The sequence below is a fragment of the Epinephelus fuscoguttatus genome, linkage group LG1 (assembly GCF_011397635.1).
Source record: "Epinephelus fuscoguttatus linkage group LG1, E.fuscoguttatus.final_Chr_v1".
Taxonomy (NCBI): domain Eukaryota; kingdom Metazoa; phylum Chordata; class Actinopteri; order Perciformes; family Serranidae; genus Epinephelus; species Epinephelus fuscoguttatus.
Genome location: NC_064752.1, coordinates 50,204,587 through 50,224,826, shown reverse-complemented (window position 1 = coordinate 50,224,826; position 20,240 = coordinate 50,204,587). Strand labels below are relative to the sequence as shown.

At 41.3% G+C, this 20,240-nt stretch overlaps 1 protein-coding gene across 1 annotated transcript in view; it reads left to right on the top strand.

Annotated features, from left to right (window-relative positions):
* efcc1 (EF-hand and coiled-coil domain containing 1) overlaps positions 1 to 20,240 on the top strand; it is a 72,471-nt gene that overhangs the window by 49,786 nt on the left and 2,445 nt on the right. Inside the window, exons 6-7 of the mRNA XM_049571109.1 lie at positions 19,335 to 19,493; positions 20,123 to 20,192. Of these exons, the coding sequence (XP_049427066.1) occupies positions 19,335 to 19,493; positions 20,123 to 20,192 (229 nt within the window). The remainder of the gene's footprint in view (positions 1 to 19,334; positions 19,494 to 20,122; positions 20,193 to 20,240) is intronic.

Here is a 20,240-nt window from a genome sequence, read left to right as displayed (position 1 = left end):
TGAGGCTCTGTATATGTGCAGGATGTGGAGGGTCAGACCTTTGTCCTGCAATACGCCATGACGTAAAGGCGCACTACAGGGATTTCCAACTTTTTGGCAGACAAACCTGCAGTACATTATAGGCTGAAAACTCACTCCAACCCTCAATATTTGACAAACATTGACACTGGGCATATTTATATTGTATTGGGATTTAAGCAGACCTACAGGGCAATTATGTTACATTTTCTAGACTGGCATATCCAGCAGCTCTTGTAGGATTCAATCAATCAATCAATTTTATTTATAAAGCCCAATATCACAAATCACAATTTGCCTCACAGGGCTTTACAGCATACGACATCCCTCTGTCCTTAAGACCCTCACAGCGGATAAGGAAAAACTCCCCCAAAAAAACCCTTTAACGGGGGAAAAAAACGGTAGAAACCTCAGGAAGAGCAACTGAGGAGGGATCCCTCTTCCAGGATGGACAGACGTGCAATAGATGTCGTACAGAACAGATCAACATGATAAATTAACAGTAATCCATATGACACAGGGAGAGAGAGAGAGAGAGAGAGAGAGGGAGAGGGAGAGAGAGAGCGAGAGAGAGAGATGCAGGTAATGACAGTATCTTACAACAACATTAATGGAAGTAATAATATTATAGTTATAGTTCTGGTTACTGCGGTACAATATGTTGAAAGTATGTATTAATACCTGGCAGTATACATGTGTGACAATAATCATATGTGTATAATAACAGAAGAAGTATGACTAATGACTAATGATGGCAGCAGCAGCAGGAGGCATCTGGCGGGACCACGGCAGCAGCACAACCACACACGTCACGCTGTCCAGGCACCGCTGTGATATGAGTTAATCTGAGAGACAGTGGAGCACAAAGGCTCCGGAGAAGAAGCCGAGTTAGTGACATCCAGAATGGCCGGGTTAGCTAGATGCAGTAATAGGATACGAGAGAGAGAGAGAGAGAGAGAAGGAGAGAAGGGGCCCGGTGTATTATAGAGGGGTCCTCTGGCAGACTAGGCCTAAGTCAGCCTAACTAAGGGCTGGTACAGGGCAAGCCTGAGCCAGCCCTAACTATAAGCTTTATCAAAGAGGAAAGTCTTAAGTCTAGTCTTTAATGTGGAGACGGTGTCTGCCTCCCGGACCGTAACAGGAAGATGATTCCACAGGAGAGGAGCCTGATAGCTGAAGGCTCTGGCTCCTGATCTACTTTTGGAGACTTTAGGGACCACGAGTAACCCTGCGTTCTCAGAGCGCAGTGTTCTGGTGGGATAATATGGCACTATGAGCTCTCTAAGATATGATGGAGCTTGACCATTTAGAGCTTTATAAGTTAACAGTAGGATTTTAAATTCAATTCTGGATTTTACATGGAGCCAGTGCAGAGAAGCTAAAACAGGAGAGATATGATCGCGTTTCTTAGTTCCTGTTAGTACACGTGCTGCATTCTGAATTAGCTGGAGAGTTTTTAAGGACTTACTAGAGCTACCTGATAATAGAGAGTTACAATAATCCAGCCTTGAGGTAACAAAAGCGTGGACCAATTTTTCTGCATCTTTTCGGGTCAGGATAGGCCTAATTTTCGCAATATTACGCAGATGAAAAAATGCAGTCCGTGAGGTTTGCTTTAAATGAGAATTAAAAGACAAATCTTGATCAAATGTTACTCCGAGGTTTCTTACGGTAGTGGCAGGGGCCAGAGCAATGCCATCTAGAGAAACTATGTCATCAGATAAAGAGTCTCTGAGTTGTTTGGGGCCAAGAACAATAACTTCAGTTTTGTCTGAATTTAACATCAGGAAATTGGTGCTCATCCAAGTTTTTATGTCTTTAAGGCAATTATGGAGTTTAGTTAATTGATCGCTTTCTTCTGGCTTCATTGATAAATACAACTGAGTATCATCCGCATAACAATGGAAATTTATAGAGTGATTTCTAATGATGTTACCTAAAGGAAGCATATATAGAGTAAACAGGATTGGTCCGAGCACAGAACTCATGGAACTCCAAAACAAACTTTAGTACGTAAGGATGGTTCATTGCGAACGTCAACAAATTGAAAACGATCAGATAAATAAGATTTAAACCAGCTTAGTGCTGAACCTTTTAAGCCAATTAAGTGATCCAGTCTCTGCAGCAGAATTTGATGGTCAATTGTGTCAAACGCCGCACTAAGATCTAATAAAACAAGTACAGAGACGAGTCCTTTGTCTGAAGCAATCAGAAGGTCATTTGTAATTTTAACTAGAGCTGTCTCAGTGCTATGATGCACTCTAAATCCTGACTGAAATTCCTCAAATAAATTATTATCCTGGAGAAAATCACACAGCTGGTCTGCGACTACTTTCTCAAGGATTTTTGACATAAAGGGAAGATTAGATATTGGTCTATAGTTGGCTAACACCTCTGGATCCAGGGAGGGCTTTTTTAGTAGAGGTTTAATTACAGCTATCTTAAAAGACTGTGGTACATAGCCTGTTAATAAGGATATATTAATCATATCTAATATATGAGTGTTAACTAAAGGAAAGACCTCCTTAAGTAGCCTAGTTGGGATGGGGTCTAAGAGACACGTTGATGATTTAGATGAAGAAATCACTGCAGTCAATTCTTGAAGAGAAATTGGGGAGAAGCAATCTAAATATATATTAGATTTTACAGCTGTGTTTGAGGTTAGATAGGTACTATCTGAGGGCAGGAGGTCATGAATTTTGCCTCTAATAGTTAGAATTTTGTCATTAAAAAAGCTCATAAAATCATTACTGCTAAGGGCTAAAGGAATACAAGGCTCAATAGAGCTTTGACTCTCAGTCAGCCTGGCTACAGTGCTGAAAAGGAACCTGGGGTTGTTCTTATTTTCTTCTATTAGAGCTGAGTAATAGTTTGCTCTGGCATTGCGGAGGCCCCTCATATAAGTTTTGAGACTGTCTGTCCAGATTAAACGAGATTCTTCCAGTTTGGTTAATCGCCAATTCCTTTCAAATTTTCGCGATATTTGTTTTAACTTACGGGTTTGACAGTTATACCAAGGAGCGAACTTTCTTTGCTTTTTTAACTTCTTTTTAAGAGGAGCTACAGAGTCGAGCGTTGTTCATAGCGAGCCTCACGGTGCTATCAACAAAATGATCAATTCGGGAGAGGTTAAAGTCGGCACGGAAACCTCTGTTACTGAAGGTATTGGTATTGAATTTAACGACAAAGTAATCTTTTCCTTAAGTTTTATGACAGCACTATCTGATAAACATCTAGTATAGTAACTGTTGCTGAGTGTAATCGAGTAAAAAGAAATCAAAAGTAATCAGATAATGATCCGATAGTGAGGGATTCTGTGGAAAGACTTTTAGGTTATTAATTTCAATTCCATACGTCAGAACTAGATCAAGGGTATGGTTAAAACAATGAGTAGGTTCATGTACACCCTGACTGAAGCCAATGGAGTCTAATAATGAGATAAACGCGGTAGCCAGGGAGTCATTATCAACGTCGACATGAATGTTAAAATCGCCTACAATAATAATTTTATCTGATTTAAGAACTAAACTGGATAAAAACTCTGAGAATTCAGATAAAAATTCAGAATACGGGCCAGGAGCACGGTACACTATAACAAATAAAAGTGGCTGCGAGGTTTTCCAGGTCGGATGTAAAAGACTAAGAACGAGGCTTTCAAATGAATTATAATCTAGTTTAGGTTTAGGGCTGATTAACAGACTAGAGTTAAAAATGGCTGCAACTCCCCCTCCTCGGCCGCTGCCTCGAGGAATGTGGGTATTATTATGACTGGGAGGAGTGGACTCATTTATACTGACATATTCATCTTGACACAGCCAGGTTTCAGTGAGACTGAGTAAATCAATATGATTATCTGATATTAATTTGTTTACTAACACTGCTTTAGACGATAGAGACCTGATATTTAACAGTCCGCATTTAATTCTCCTGTTTTGTCTTTCTGTCACAGAAGAGGTTTTAATTTTTATGAGGTTGTTATGCACAACTCCTCTTTGTTTAATTTTAGATTTAGATAATTTAGGCGGTCGGGGGACAGACACCGTTTGTATAAAACTATTAAAACTATGGCTGGGTAACTGAACTAGAAGCTCAGAGAGCGTTTATGACTGCGACTCTGTGTCCTGGTCTCAACTCTGGGTTGTGAGTGATTTAAATTACTTATATTGTTTGGGATGTTCCTAGAAATGAGAGCTTCTCCATCCAAAGTGGTATGAATGCCGTCTCTCCTAATAAGACCAGGTTTTCCCAGAAAGTTTGCCAATTATTAACAAAACCCACATCATTTGCTGGACACCACCTGGACAGCCAGCGGTTAAATGATGACATGCGGCTAAACATGTCATCACTGGTCAGATTTGGGAGGGGTCCAGAGAAAACTACGGAGTCCGACATCGTTTTTGCGTATTCACACCGAAGCAATATTAATTTTAGTGACCTCCGATTGGCGTAACCGGGTGTCATTGACGCCGACGTGAATAACAATCTTACTGAATCTACGTTTAGCTTTAGCCAGCAGCTTTAAATTTGATTCAATGTCGCCCGCTCTGGCCCCAGGGATACATTTGACTATGGCCGCTGGTGTTGCTAACTTCACGTTCCTCAGAATAGAGCTGCCAATAACCAGAGTTTTATCCTCAGCAGGTGTGTCGCTGAGTGGGGAAAAGCGGTTGGAAACGTGAACAGGCTGGTGGTGAGCCGTGGGCTTCGGCTTGGAGCTGTGCTTCTGGCGAACCGTAACCCAACCTCCCGGCTGAACGGGAGTTACCGGAGGACAGTTAGCAGAGGCTAAGGCTAGGCTATGTGGCTCCGCACCGGCTACAGGGGACTGGCTAACAGAGAGCAGGAGAAGGAGAAGTCATGGCTAAGCTAATGTAGCTAACAAGGCTAAGAGCGTGCAAACAACAGCTAAGAGATTAGCGAGAAAGTCGTAGAAAGGAGGAGAGCTATAGGTGCTTAAATAGAACCAGTGTGGGTTATGACTTGAAGTAGACGTTAAAGCAACTGAGGTGAGAAAGCAGGCAAGTGGAATTCACCAGAGCAGTACAGAGACGCTGTCACAGAAACACCGGAAATGACACAACTTGCTTACCGCAATACGTCAGCACGTAGTCACTGAAACTTGTCAAATTATGTACAGCCTAAGGAGATATCTTGTGTTTCTGCATAAAACTGACAATATTCAATATATTTTGGCAACAAATACCATGAAAACACAAATAGATGATGAAGTTACATAGTGTTGGTCTTTTCATGGGATTTGGTGACAATAAGGAAAAGGCTGAATAATTCAGGCTTATCCGTTAGAATGTATTTTTCTGTTTAGGAATGTATGTCAAATATTTTATATGGATAAATAGGATACAACATAGCAGTGATTCAACTTGTAGCTTGGCCATGAAGTAATTGCATAAACTGTTCAAATTGGAGTTGAAACAGTGAGTAAAATAATCCATCAGCATAAATCTGATCTGCAACAACTCTGATAATTAATTGCTGTAGTCATTTTCTTAAGCAAAATGCCAATAACTGACAGGTATCAGCTTAGAAATGTTAATATTTGATGGTTTATTTCTATAATTGACATGACTATTTAGAGGTTTTAGACCATTGGTCAGAAAAAAACAATTGGAGGCGTCCACTTTGATTTTGTGAAATTGTGATGGGCATTTTTGTTCTGTTTCTGCAATTTTAGGGAGCAAATGAATAAAGGAACACTTCATCCACAAATGACACATGCATGTTCACTAAAAACCTTAGTATTCAAACTTTGAAAAGAAGATAGATTTCACTTCAGTTCAGTTTTAAATAGTAAGGTTTAAGCTAAAGTCTTGTTTCCACCAAACACTTTAGGTGAGGTACCTTTGGAACCAAAAGTAACCCTTCAGACATGGAACATAGGCCCTTGGTCTATTTAGCATTTTCCCAACAACAAGTACTCTTAAATGTGAGTGGGGTTGTTGTCCTTCACTGCTCTGTCCAGCACTCATCATCGGTGACACAGAGGAAGGCCTACACCTCCTTTATCATCCACAGAATGGGGCTGCACGCTAACATTTTTAGAACAAAATAGAACAGGCTGCAGTGAGAGTCTCTCTCGATGGGATATTTAAAAATAGCAGGTTTGTGCATTTAGGCCTTCTCAGGCAAGCCCAGGGGTTTAGTTTTATAGGAGTGCACAGGAATGGCACTCTTTTCAGAGTCAGTCAGAGTCAGAAAACTTTATTTATCCCACAGTGGGGCAATTCTGTTTACAGTTCACAACAACATGTATCACAACAAACACACATAATACATTCCCAACAACAAGATTACAATAAAAGAAAATTACATTCAGATTACATTCAGGCTGTCGGTGACATTGGCTCTACATTCATAGTTGTTTGCTGTTCAGCAATGCAATAGCTAGGGATGGGTACCGATACCCAGTACCATGACGGCACCGGTGCCGACGTAAACGGTAGTAACCAGACCGGAAAGCAACGCAGATTTCGGTGCTTCATTTCGGTGCCACTGAATTTTTCATTACCGCCCCCTTACCTCTATTGCCGTGCCGGTGTTATGCAGAGTTTTGGATCCCTGCCGAGAAGTGCATCCAGCTCATTGGGCAGCCGTGGATGTGCACTACACGTGATGTCACGTCAGTATATTTCACCTGCACCTATGGCAAGCCGTTTTAACATTTAATCATTAAGTCCGACTATCCGGAATTACCATTATAGATATCTATAACGTCATTTTGACTAGTAGTAATGTCATTGTGACTAGTATGAATTTTAATTTAAGATATCTGTAACGTCATTCTGACTAGTCAAAACTGAATGACAGATATCTATAACGTCATTCTGACTAGTCAAAACTGAATTACAGATATCTGTAACGTCATTTTGACTAGTCAAAACTGAATTACAGATATCTATAATGTCATTCTGACTAGTCAAAACTACAGTTACAGATATCTGTAATTCAGGTTTGACTAGTAAGATTCAAACTATTTTTGCCATTCATGTGTATGGGGTTTGTCATTATAGATATCTACAATTACATTATGACTATCTATAATTCCAGTTTGAGATATCTACAACGTCATTTTGACTAGTCATAATTCAGTTGTAGATATCTACAACGTCATTTTGACTCGTCATAATTCAGTTGTGGATATCTACAACATCATTTTGACTAGTCATAATTCAGTTGCGGATATCTATAACGTCATTTTGACTAGTCATAATTCAGATGCAGATAGCTACAACGTCATTTTGACTCGTCATAATTCAGTTGCGGATATCTACAATGTCATTTTGACTAGTCATAATTCAGTTACGGATATCTACAACGTCATTTTGACTAGTCATAATTCAGTTGCGGATATCTATAACGTCATTTTGACTAGTCATAATTCAGTTACGGATATCTACAACGTCATTTTGACTAGTCATAATTCAGTTGCGGATATCTATAACGTCATTTTGACTAGTCATAATTCAGATGCAGATATCTACAACGTCATTTTGACTAGTCATAATTTGAATTCAAGATATCTACAACGTCATTCTGACTATCTGAAACTCAATTCAAGATATCTAGAAAGGACCATGTAGATATCTTCAATTGATGATAATTAAAGATATCTTGAACTTGAATTATGACTAGTCAAAATTAAATTGTAGATATCTCAAACTGGAATTACAGATATCCACAATTCACTTGCAGATATCCGCAATAACAATTGCAGATATCCGCAACTACATTGGAGATATCTATATTGACAAACCCCATACACATGAATGGCAAAAATAGTTTGAATCTTACTTGTCAAAACTGAATTACAGATATCTGTAACTGTAGTTTTGACTAGGCAAAATCTAATTACAGATATCTTAAATAAGAGTTTTGACTAGGCAAAATTATGTTGCAGATATCAGCAATGAATATCCAGTCTAGCGATTAAATGTTAAAATGGCTTGCCATACACGCCAAGCACATCTTCTGCCGCTGTTGGAGTTAGCAGCAACCCCGGAGAAGAGAGTCCCACTCCCAGCCCTGCCAGTGTCATTGACGCTACAGATGATGACAGCAGCCGTTCTTCTTCGGGTGAGTAACTTAATGTTGTTAATGTGTAATTTACGTCGAGTAAGTAACTTAACCCTGTGCCCCGAACGACGCATAGTGCCTCCAAATTCACATCCGTTCTTCTCTGTGGATTTTCTCCGCGACCTTGCGTCATAGCGAGAAGCCACGCATATCACGTGAAGCAGCAGAACTGTAGCTTTCCGAGAAGGCTAAGCACTTGTCGGTAGTCCAATATTTTCACAGCGAAAAAAAAAAAAGATAAAGTTACACTAAAATGATGTATAACAGAGCTTTCATACAGCTCTGCACACACATTACTCTTGGATGGATAACTCGCGAACGCAGGCTCGCACAGACATGCCACACATATCACATGAAAGCGCAGGAGCAGAGCTTTCCAGGGATACCACACACACATCATTGTGCTGTCATCCCATCACGCTATAAATACAGATTGATTGTCTACAAAATAAAAACCTGACGAATTTCTTTACAACCCATTATACAGATCTTGTTATCAGTCACTTCATATAGTGAGGAATATTGTATCTTACCACATCTTAGGCTTGCGTGTGTTTCTCCCTGTCTATCCACATTTGTAGTCCGGCTTTCAAGATGCAAATATCTCCATATTGTCCAGTTGACACTCCATCAAACTTTGTATGACAAGACCAGCCACTTCACCTTTGCGCACCCAGACAACTGCAGCCTAATTATGCATGCTGACAGGGCCGTAGTCACCATATACATTGAGGGGGACACGTGCCCCTCCACCAATGCCCAAAATGTTCCCCCAATATATAACAGAAACTGAAAAACAACAGCAAACCTTGTTTACTGCAAACAAAGTGGCAAATATTATCTTAGAGGCCATCATTGCACTTGGTTGACTATTTTTCTATGATCTTAGATGTAAATATTGCATGTTTCTTTCAGATAAAACACATTTTTGACTTGTGAATGAGTCAATGGAATTTCTTGCAATAATGAAAAAATACTGGCAATCATGTCCGCCTGGTACAAACCACATGTTTTGGACAACTGTGAAGTGACAGAATGTCCCACCATCATGGTTCTTATATTGCCAGATTCCAGAGAGTCTCCCCTCTTCATATATGGCAGAATATGTCTTCTTCCAACTTGCTATGATGAGATACATGTAAAAATGTAAGAATTTAGTCACACGGATTTGTTTTTTTCATTGATATAAAAATTAATATAAAATACAGGCACATAGAAGGACATGAAATGATGGCAAATCTGGTTAGCCCAGATTGTCCTGAAAAAAAAAAAAACCAAGATATAGCATGTGTATGTAGCCTTTATAATGACTGTGTTATGAGCTTAGGAGTAAAGGCAGTAAAAATACCCCAAAAACGCCTAGGGCCCAAAGGGTTAATGTTGTTAAATTAATGGGCTAAATTTATGCATGTAGGGTGAACTAGCAAACACAAAATGCCTTAATAAAAAGGCACTGTTTTTGGACGAAGTTTGTATGTTTTCAATTCTTTAAGCACCGGTTCGGGCACCGTTTAAGCACCGGCACCGTTTCAAAAGTACCGGTTTGGCACCGGTATCGGATAAAACCTAAATGATACCCAACCCTAGTAATAGCTTAAGGAAAACAGGAGTTTGAGTATTGAGTTTGTTTTCCTCAGAGGGGCATAATAGCACCACTCTGAGGGCATTAACACAAAATTCTGAGAAAGGATGTGGTCAGGATGCTTTTTGCTTTCCTGACCACCTGCTTCTTCCACAACGAGGCAGCAGATCTTGGAGCAGATCTTTTATCTCTCAGAGGCAACCCATTAAACCAACATATAAAAGAGAACGTTAAAAGACTTTAAATAAAAGAATGATAAAAGACACACAAAATATTCCTAGAAACAAGTTCAACCTCCACAACAAGTGAATCCTTTGCTGCCCCCTCTTGACAAGAGACTCAGTGTTACAGGAGAAATTGAGTTGGGAGTCAAAGACTGTACTTAAATACTTGTATGACTCCACTATCTGGACTTCCTGGCCCTGTATAGTGCTTCCCCTTGGTTCTGGCCTGTTCCTCCTGAAGTCAACGATCATTTCTTTAGTCTTTGAGGCATTCAGGTCGAGATAGTTCTCCTCACACCACTGTATAAAGGTAGGTAAGGCACAGCCATGATCTGACTGTGAACCATGCAAAAGTGTGAATAGTAGGGATGTAACGATATGGAAAATTTGATATCTCGATTATAGTGACAAAATTATCACGGTAAGCGATAATATTGCAATATTTTTTAAGCGCTGTAAAATGCCCAAAAAATAGATACATTGAAATAACTTCACTAAATCTTGTAACTTCCTTATCATACTAAAATGTTAACAGCCAAAATCTTATATTAAAATGAAACTTTCACATTAAAGGGACAAGGGATTGGCACAGCAACAGAAAATTTTATTTTAAATTAACAAAATATGTAAACACATTACAGGAACAAAGCTTATTTGTCTGGTGCATTTTAACAGTCAGCAAAATATGTAAACAATTTATATATTAATTATTTATTTATTAGCACGAGAGAAAAAATATATATAAAACAAAACAATGCAAGAGTAGAACAAAAGACATACAATATATAGAATAGATATCACAAATGTGCAGGAGAAACCAAAAAAACCCTAAGGGCAATGGTCATCATTACACAGAATAATTAACTGGCTGTCTATATCGATTCTAGCTCGCCATACAATAACCATAATCACAGTGATTCAATCATAGTTGATCTCAATTAGCATTACGTTACGTCAGTTTATATTCTGTCGGCTCCGCTCAGTGTTTTCAGCTCCGTTTTGTTTTGAAACACTTAGCAACATAGCTGCTAATACGGCTATTAGCTACTCAGCTAGTATTAGCTCCTAAGTGTCTTAAATGAAAACGGAAAACCTAGGAGGACAGATATGGCTCAGATGTCCCATATACGTCCAGAGTTATACATTATGACAGTCTTAGTAAAACCAAAGTCCCTCACACAGTAACTGACGTTTGCATAGCATAACTTGCATTGGCTGTAAAGCTGTGGATGATGGTCATGGAGATGAGCCAGCAGATTTGTAGTGTTGCTACACTTTGCAGCAACTTTCTTTCTGCATGTTCTGCACACAGGATAGTTGTCCTCCACCAGCTGTCCCTTGGCATTCTTCAGAAACCCAAAGTACGCCCAGACCTCAGATTTTGTGCGTTTAGTTGGGGGGAAAATGTCCTGAGTGCCGCTATCACCACCTTCCACCATGTTTTCATTCTTTGTGTTTACACATGCTACGCATTCACGCAGCGCCTGCATCGTGAGACTTGAATGAGGCTGTTATTATATATCCTGATAATCCACCGCGATAATGCAATTAATTTAAACATAAACGGTAATTCTTACCGTGTAAAAATTAACCGAGGTTTACCATAATATCGGTAATCGTTACATCCCTACACTGCAGACAAACCCAGAGGCATCCACTGGACATCAGATGACTCGCTGCAGCGGTCACAGGTTTGACTCCGGCTTGCCAGTCCTTCCAGAAAAATGCGGAGTTTTTTTGTGATTGTTGCGGCCAAAAATCCTTGATTATGTGGCACGTTTTCTTAAAAAATGCGATGGAATATGCAGGATATTTAGGCAATTTCATGCGATGAAATTGCGGGAACTTGCAAAAATTGCGGGAACTTGCAAAAAATGCGGTTTGATGAAAAAGAGATAAAAAGTGATTCCCCCAACACCCTGTTCTCACTAGGCTACTACCTTAATGTAGTCATCTCTAATTACTTCCTATGATAAGCAAGCATACTACATCACAGAAAGTGCAGGGAATATTAAAGTTCTCATCTTGTTTTATTTCAGACCTTAATAAACACATAGCTCAAACTTACAAAACATCGCTGAGTCAAACAAGTTCTGTAGCTAGAATATGCTACAATTCATGTAAAAATAAATAAATAAATAAAATATATATTATGTCATGAAGGCTATGGAGAGAGATCCGTTTTTGCGCACCCACTGGTTAAGCGCTTTTTGAAAGGAGTCAGGTGACAGAGACCTGTCACACGCTCTTTGGCACCGCAGTGGGATTTACCTCTGGTGTTACGCGCTCTGGGAGAACCTCCCTTCGAGCCTCTGTCACAAATCTCTCTAAACTACTGTTATTAAAGACAGCACTTAGCCCTGACTTCGTAAGAGAGTGAGTGATTTATGTGCGCTTTCAGTCTCCCCGTTTTGTCTCGTTATCAGAGATGACGGGAGCACAGCTACTCTGAGGCCAAATCCCACATTCATGCCTAAAATCATAACCAGCTCTTTTAGATCGAGAGTTATTTCACTGGAAGGTTTCTTCCCTCCTCCCCACAGGAGGAGAAGAAACATCACACCGACTCTGCCCAGTGCGTGCTCTGTCTCATTACGTGACGCGCACAGCAAGCCTCAGAGAGACACAACAGTTGTTTGTACACTACAGAGAGCGTTCACAAGGAAAACCCCTCTTGCAACGAAAATGCGAGGATTATGAAATCATGCAAGCCCCGCATATTTTGCGCATTTTACGCGGAAATCGGCGATTTATGCGGCGAAAGTGCGGCGTCTTTGAAAAAATGCGGCCCCCGCATTTATGCGGACTTGGGCTGATTATGCGTTGAATTATGCGATCGCATAATCGCGTTTTTCTGGAGGGACTGGCTTGCAACCATTTCTCTATGTCACCCCCCTGCTCTCTCTCTCTCTCATCCCGTTTCACTATACATTAAAGGCAAAAAATATCTTTTAAAAAAAAAAAAAAAAAAAAAAGTCTGGAAGATTTCACCTACCTGGGCAGTCCCATCGGTAGACAGTGGGACCCAAAAAGACATCAAAACAAGGCTTAGAAAGGCTCAGGATGCCCTCTCTAAACTCTGTTCCACTTGGAGATCAAAGCAATACGGCCTTCAAACCAAGCTGCTCTTGTATAACAGCGAAATAATGTCTGTTCTGCTGTACAGTTTAAAGAGTTGGCAAATGGTCAAAACAGTCATGAGGGGAGCAGAAGCCTTTCACAATGCATACCTCAGACGAATAGGAAAAATTGTCCGGCTAAAAAAATCTCCAACCTTCAGCTTTACAAGAAAACAGGTAGCCAGAGCATCACAAAGGAAATTACACATAGGCATTTGAGATGGCTAGGTTATGTGCTGAGAATGGAACAGGGCGAGATCACGAGAGTCACCTTAAGGTGGACACCACCAGGAAAAAGAAAACCTAGAAGGCCCAAACAGCTAGAGCAAAACTGTGACACTGGAGCTGGAGAAGATCAGCTTGTCATGGGGAGAGGTGCAACATGCTGTCAAGGATCGAATGCAATAGAAAGACCTCACTGAAGCCTTATGTCCTATTGGGAATGAGGAGGTATAAAGTAAGGAATGAGCTAAGAAAGGCTAAACGACATTTAAGGCTCTCTGGGTTGTTCAAACCATGATGTCATATAAATCATTCAAAGCTATTAGGGTCACATGACACTACCAAGCACTGTATCAAAAATGACTTTGCTTGCAGGCCCATTGCGTGTCAATGTATTGAATTGAAAACTGGTATCAGGTGTTTGAGACAGGTTAGTCTCACTTTAAAGAGGCAACAGATAGGATTTGTTTTTTTGTTTTTTTTTACTATACTAAATAAATGAGTAAAGAGACCGAGCAAAAATTATCAGATTGATCTGAAGAAAAAACAAATAGTAATGCAAATAATTATACCAGAATGCACAGTACCAGTACAAACAACTCGCAGTAAATTATACCAATATGTACAGTATCAGTACAAACAACAGTAGACACGTAAGGGATAATGTATAGTGAGCCGGTGACAGTTGAAAAATAACTCCCGACAGGAGAATGGAACCCCGACGCACAGCGCTTAGAACATGGCTTACTACTAAAACATTAAAATGTTACAACAGGCATCAATATTATTAAATTGCTGGCAGAGTGTATTGACAGTGGAGAGGCGTTCACCTGACAAACGGGAGCGGAGGAGAGGATTTTACTCCACTTTTCCCGGTCGGAGATGCTGGGTGCCCAGCTGCGAAGGCTGCTTTCACGTTTATGGCCAGTGACCGACATGATCTCCCTGCTCTCCAGGCCAGCTTGGGAGAGCTGTGTGGACTAACGTTAACTGATTTTGATATGGCGTCCATTGCAACGTTAGTCCACACAACAGTGCAGCAGAGCAGCGGTGATACCTCAAGAAATAAACACAGCAGAATTTTGTTGATTGACCAATCAGAATCAAGTATTTAAGAGTGCCATGTTCCAAGTCGGGGTTCCATTCCCCTGTCGGGAGTTAATTTCAACAGTCACCAGCTCACTATACATTATCCTGCTTAGAACATGGCTTACTACTAAAACATTCAGTGCTGTGACACAAAATAATGATTAAAGCACGTTTTATTGATTCAAAATTCGTAAAAAGAAATGTGTCTGTGCTCTGTATCCATGGCAACGGCAGCCTAATGATAATTAATATTGAATTCACCCTTCGCTAAGGCCCGCCCCCCTTAGTTACTGTTGCTAAGTCCGACAAACTTTCGGTTTCGGAACTAGACTGGCATGGCGCATCCACTGTCGCTAACTGCACTCCCAGGAGAAATACTCTCAAATTTCTACAATCTGCATTTGAAGGATATATTCAGGATATCAGACTGACACAGCAATGAAATCAAGGTAACACAGTGTGTGCAGATGAACAGTGTTTAGCTTCACCCCTCTGCCGCTCCCAGCACCCAGACTGGCAGCTGTCAGGGGGCTGCGGAAGAAGTCAAACAACATTCATCTGTGCACAATGCGTTGACACACAGCTGGTTGAATATCAGCAATGTTTCCCTGCTTCCCTTCACTTGTTCCTGTACAGCAGGGTTGGCCTTTTTTTCACTGTTATAATCATTAAAAAGCAAAAGCAGCATGTGTATACATTCAGTAGGCAGCCTACGTTTCCGTTTCCACTCCGATCCTATTTGGCCTGTGTGGACTAACGTTAACTGATTTTGATGCTCCTCAGTCTAAGGCCGTTGCTATGGCGTCCCTAGCAACAGAGCAGCAGGGCAGCGGTGATACCTCAAGAAATAAGTATCGCAGAATTTTGTTGATTGACCAATCAGAATCAAGTATTTAAGAGTGCCATGTTCTAAAGTGGAATTATACCAATATGCTCATGTAAACAGTCCCAATTCTAGAGTAAACAGTACCATATGGAAACGATGCGGTGCCGGTTGGAGCTCAAATTGAATGGGAAACAAAGTCCAGTGTTCACTTAGCTGGGCGTAACTTAGCTGGGCGATGTCCGTCAACAGCTGCCTCAGTGAGAAGAGAACAGAAGGAAGAGAGGGGGGTATCACTGTCCGAGGGCTGCCATAGAATGGCAACGAGGATGTCAGCCGACTAACACTCGCTACCCGGTCCCTGTTTGCAGCGATTTGCAATGCTGGCCAGCTAGGAATGAATTAGCAGCCAGTACAGTACAGTCCTCTCTCATCTAGCTAACATTTAGCCGTGTTACTTGCTGATCCATTAGAAAGAAAGCTAGCTGGACATCGGTTTTGAAGCCTCTTTGGTCACGGAGCTCCCTCCATCTCTTGAACGCCTGACTGAGGTTTACTCTTGTTTTTCCTCTTCTTTTATCACTCTCCTTTTTGCTCTTCTTTGTCTCCTCAGACAGAGGAGCTCGTTTTCTTTTGCTAGGCTGCTTTTCACTTGTTTCCAAACTTTGTCAGTCTGCCATTGTGCTCGTGACTCAACTATCTCATGCCCAACTCCTCGTAAGGACCAGATCCAGTCCCTGATTGGCTGACTGACCAGTTTCGCAATACATGACGCGTTTCCTGCCGTAAAGCAGATTTTTTCCACGAAATTTCGGCACCAGTGGCAGAAGCTTATTACAAAGATTGCAAGATTGTGAAGATTTACAAAGTAACCTATTTAAACACTGGTAGTCTGATTTTACTGTGACCACTACCCTGTGCAACCCACATTATTTTCTTTCTTTCTTCTTCTTTTGGCATTTTTTGCCTTTAATGGACAGGACAGTTAAAGAGTAAACCCTAAAACCATTTTTTTCAGCTGATAATCATTGTTTCTGGTTGTAGTGTCACTGACTGATCCTGCTCAAAATCTTGACAGTTTAGTGCAAACTGTTGAAAATCTACATTTTATTTTAAAAATGTGCTATGGAGTGCCCTCTACAGCTTGAAACCTGGTTACTACATTTGAATTTACATTACATTACATTGGAGGTGAATGATTCTTTTTCGGGGCAAATGATGTCACTAACCATCCACGCTAAAGCCTGCCCTCCTCCCTTTACTCCTCCTCCCCTTACTATAAAACCATTCTGTCCGCAATTATCAAACTGATAGCGAGTAGGTTGGATCAGAGCAGAGAGAGTAGTAGAGCAGAGAGAATAGCTAGTAATTTGTCAAATTGTATTGTTAGCATAGTGTATTTTAGTGTAGGTTTACAGTTAGTAGTGTGTTTATAGTATTTAGGTTAGTTGGTCAAGGAAAGGCGCCGAGGCTCGGGAGTATATGTGCAGGGCGGCGAGGGAGGGATGTGGAGGGCCGCTGCGCGGTGAGAGAGAGCTGAGCCTCGGGGGTATATGTGTGGTCCGCGAGGGAAGGAGGGGTGGATGGATGGATGCGGTGGGCTGCTGCGCGGTGAGCCCAGGCTCCCAGAGAGGGAGAAATAGAACCAAGTAGGATAAAATAAGTCAAAGTGTGAAGAAGGGGACCGGCTGAGCTTCTGCCCGTGTGACACAGTTAGGGGGGGTTTTCCAAGCCACCATCGGCACAATGAAAATAAGTCTAAGTGTGGAGGAGAGGGACCAGGTAAAGAGGCCGACCTCCGGGGAAGCCCTCTGTCCTCTCCCCTGCAGGACAGTCTTCACTCTGCCCCCTTCCTCAGCCGCTCGCCTTTTATTTGCGACAGTTTAATTTGCACTACTGTATTTTATTTGCACTATTTATACTACAGGTTTTTTATTGCACTTTTTATGATTACCTCCTGGGCTAGTGCAACCTTAACGAGCTTTTATTCTTTTAGCCTTACCTGTTATGATAAAGTTGATGTATTTATTTCATCCAGTAGTCCTAATTGCACTATTATGCTATTCAAATCTGCGCCGTGCATACCACATGGTTGTCTACTGTATGTCTTTTTAGTATATGTTGGTTGTAACTGCTGTGCAGCTATGTCGCACTATGTACCCAAAGCAAATTTCCTGCTTGAGAGAGTAACATTTATCTTATCTTATCATTCTCATGAACGTGATACCTCAAAAATAGCTTGAGGGAATTTCCTTAAACGTAGCACAAACTTTCACTTGGACTCAGTGATGAACTGATTAGATTTTGGTGGTCATATGTCAAAGGTCAAGTCTATGTAACCTCATCTATCTCATTCTTGTTAACATGAAATTTCAAGAATACCTTGATGGAAGTCTTTCAGATTTGGCACAGATGTCCACTTGGACTCAGCAATGAACTGATTGGATTTCAGTAGTCAAAGGTCAAAGTCATTGGGACCTTGCATGTGTCTCATTCTCGTCAACACGATATCTCAAGAACAGCTTGAGGGAATTTCTTTAAATATAGCACAAATAGTCACTTGGACTCAATGATGAACTGATTAGATTTTGGTGGTCATATGTCAAAGGTCAAGTCTACAATTTCAATTTTATTTATAAAGCCCAATATCACAAATCACAATTTGCCTCACAGGGCTTTACAGCATACGACATCCCTCTGTTCTTATGACCCTCGCAGCGGATAAGGAAAAACTCCCCCAAAAAAACACTTTAACGGGGAAAAAAAACGGTAGAAACCTCAGGAAGAGCAACTGAGGAGGGATCCCTCTTCCAGGATGGACAGACGTGCAATAGATGTCGTACAGATCAGCATAATAAATTAACAGTAATCCACATGACACAATGAGACAGAGAAAGAGAGAGAGAGAGAGAGAGAGATGCAGGTAACGACAGTAGCTTACAACAACATTATTGAAAGTAATAATATTATAGTTATAGTTCTGGCTACTGCGGTACAATATGTTGAAAGTATGTATTAATATCTGGCAGTATACAAGTGTGACAATAGTCATATGTGTATAATAACAGTAGAAGTATGACTAATGACTAATGATGGCAGCAGCAGCAGGAGGCATCTGGCAGGACCACGGCAGTAGCACAACCACACACGTCACGCTGTCCAGGCACCGCTGCGATATGAGTTAATCTGAGAGACAGTGGAGCACAAAGGCTCCGGAGAAGAAGCCGAGTTAGTGACATCCAGAATGGCCGAGTTAGCAAGATGCAGTAATAGAATACGAGAGAGAGAGAGAGAAGGAGAGAAGGTGCCCGGTGTATTATAGGGGGGTCCTCCGGCAGACTAGGCCTAAGTCAGCCTAACTAGGGGCTGGTACAGGGCAAGCCTGAGCCAGCCCTAACTATAAGCTTTATCAAAGAGGAAAGTCTTAAGTCTAGTCTTAAATGTGAAGACGGTGTCTGCCTCCCGGACCGTAACAGGAAGATGATTCCACAGGAGAGGAGCCTGATAGCTAAAGGCTCTGGCTCCTGATCTACTTTTGGAGACTTTAGGGACCACGAGTAACCCTGCGTTCTCAGAGCGCACGGGAATCTGGCCCCGACGAGCAGAGCCTGCTGAATCACCTATCGGACTAATCAGATCAGTCTATCTGACAGAGGCGGGCTCTGGGCAGGCGTAACATGATGAGGACAACGCTGCGCCGTAGGAGTCGCAAAGTAAACAGCCAAGATGGCAGCTGCCGAAGGACTGCGTCCATTCAATTTAGCTTTGGAAGAAACGCTAAGCCAACTACACTTATCTTTTTCCTTGAGAGAGGAACAGAAGACTGCCCTAGAAGCCTTCGTTTCCAGGAAGGACGTTTTTGCTGAAAGGATTCAGCAAAAGCATAATATATCAGTTAGCCCCAGTGTTCGGCAAACAAATGGGGCAAAGAATACGTCACCTTGTTTTTTGCTCTGATTGGCCATCGTGCTATCCAACTGCGTGCCTCAGTTAGTGCCGCCCCTTGGGTAGGAAGGGTGTATCGGTGAGGGCCAGACTCAAAATCTTTCTAGATTTGAATCTGGATTTCCAGGCTAGCATAATATGAAAACAATGTGAGACCTGACTCTAAGCCAAACAGAAGGTTTCTGTCCTGTAGTGTGACTGGTGTGTGTTGTGTCTTCCAGATGAAGGACTCTTTGGTGCAGGAGCTGCAGCAGAAGGCAGTGGAGACTGAGCTGCTTCAGATGGAGCTGCAGATGCTGGAGACAGAAAGGGTTCGCCTGTCGCTGGTGGAGGAGAAACTTGTGGACATCCTGCAGCTCCTCCAGCAGCTCAGAGACTTGGTTAGTCACAGTTTTAGTGGGGGTACCCACACTATTGAGTCTGAAGAGATCAACAGCAATATTTTGTGGTCAAAGCTGCTTATAAACAAGGCTTTGTGATAATTTTCAATATGTTTTTTACCTTTTTAAGACCCAAGCATATTGTTTTGATTTCTAGCTCAGTGGAAAAATCCTGTAAACAGCAGCAGGACCATCATGTGGACTAAAACTATTCACTGAAAGTCAAAGTGATGAAATTGATTTTGTGTGGCTGGAAGTTGAGAGGAATCCATCCATGCTGTACTGGAATGATTATTCTGATCAGACATCAGAGAGAAGAGTAAATTGAAAGTATTCACAAGTAATTTTCAAGGACAATCCTCCATGTAGACATTAACGTACTTAGAATTAAAAGTCTGCTTTGACCTGTCAGTCAGCCAACAGAAGCCCTACCAGTCCTAAGAACTACATGTTTTTTTGGTTTATTCTTTTGTGATCTAACCCTAACACTGGGACTGATTATAGATCTGTAGAGCATTTCAGTTGTTGAACATGTGTGAGAACCTCAGTGGTTACAAGCCTCAGACTGCCTGTTAAAGTGTCTGTTAACCACCTGATAGTCATCTGAGAACAGCCCTCTCCTGTTTCAGAATGTCTCTCGGAGGTCCCTTGGGAAAATCCTGCTCAGCACTTTGGGGTCTTGCAGCGACCCACAACATGGTTAGTAGAGCTCACATGTTCAATAAAATCAATACAAGTCCTGTGAAA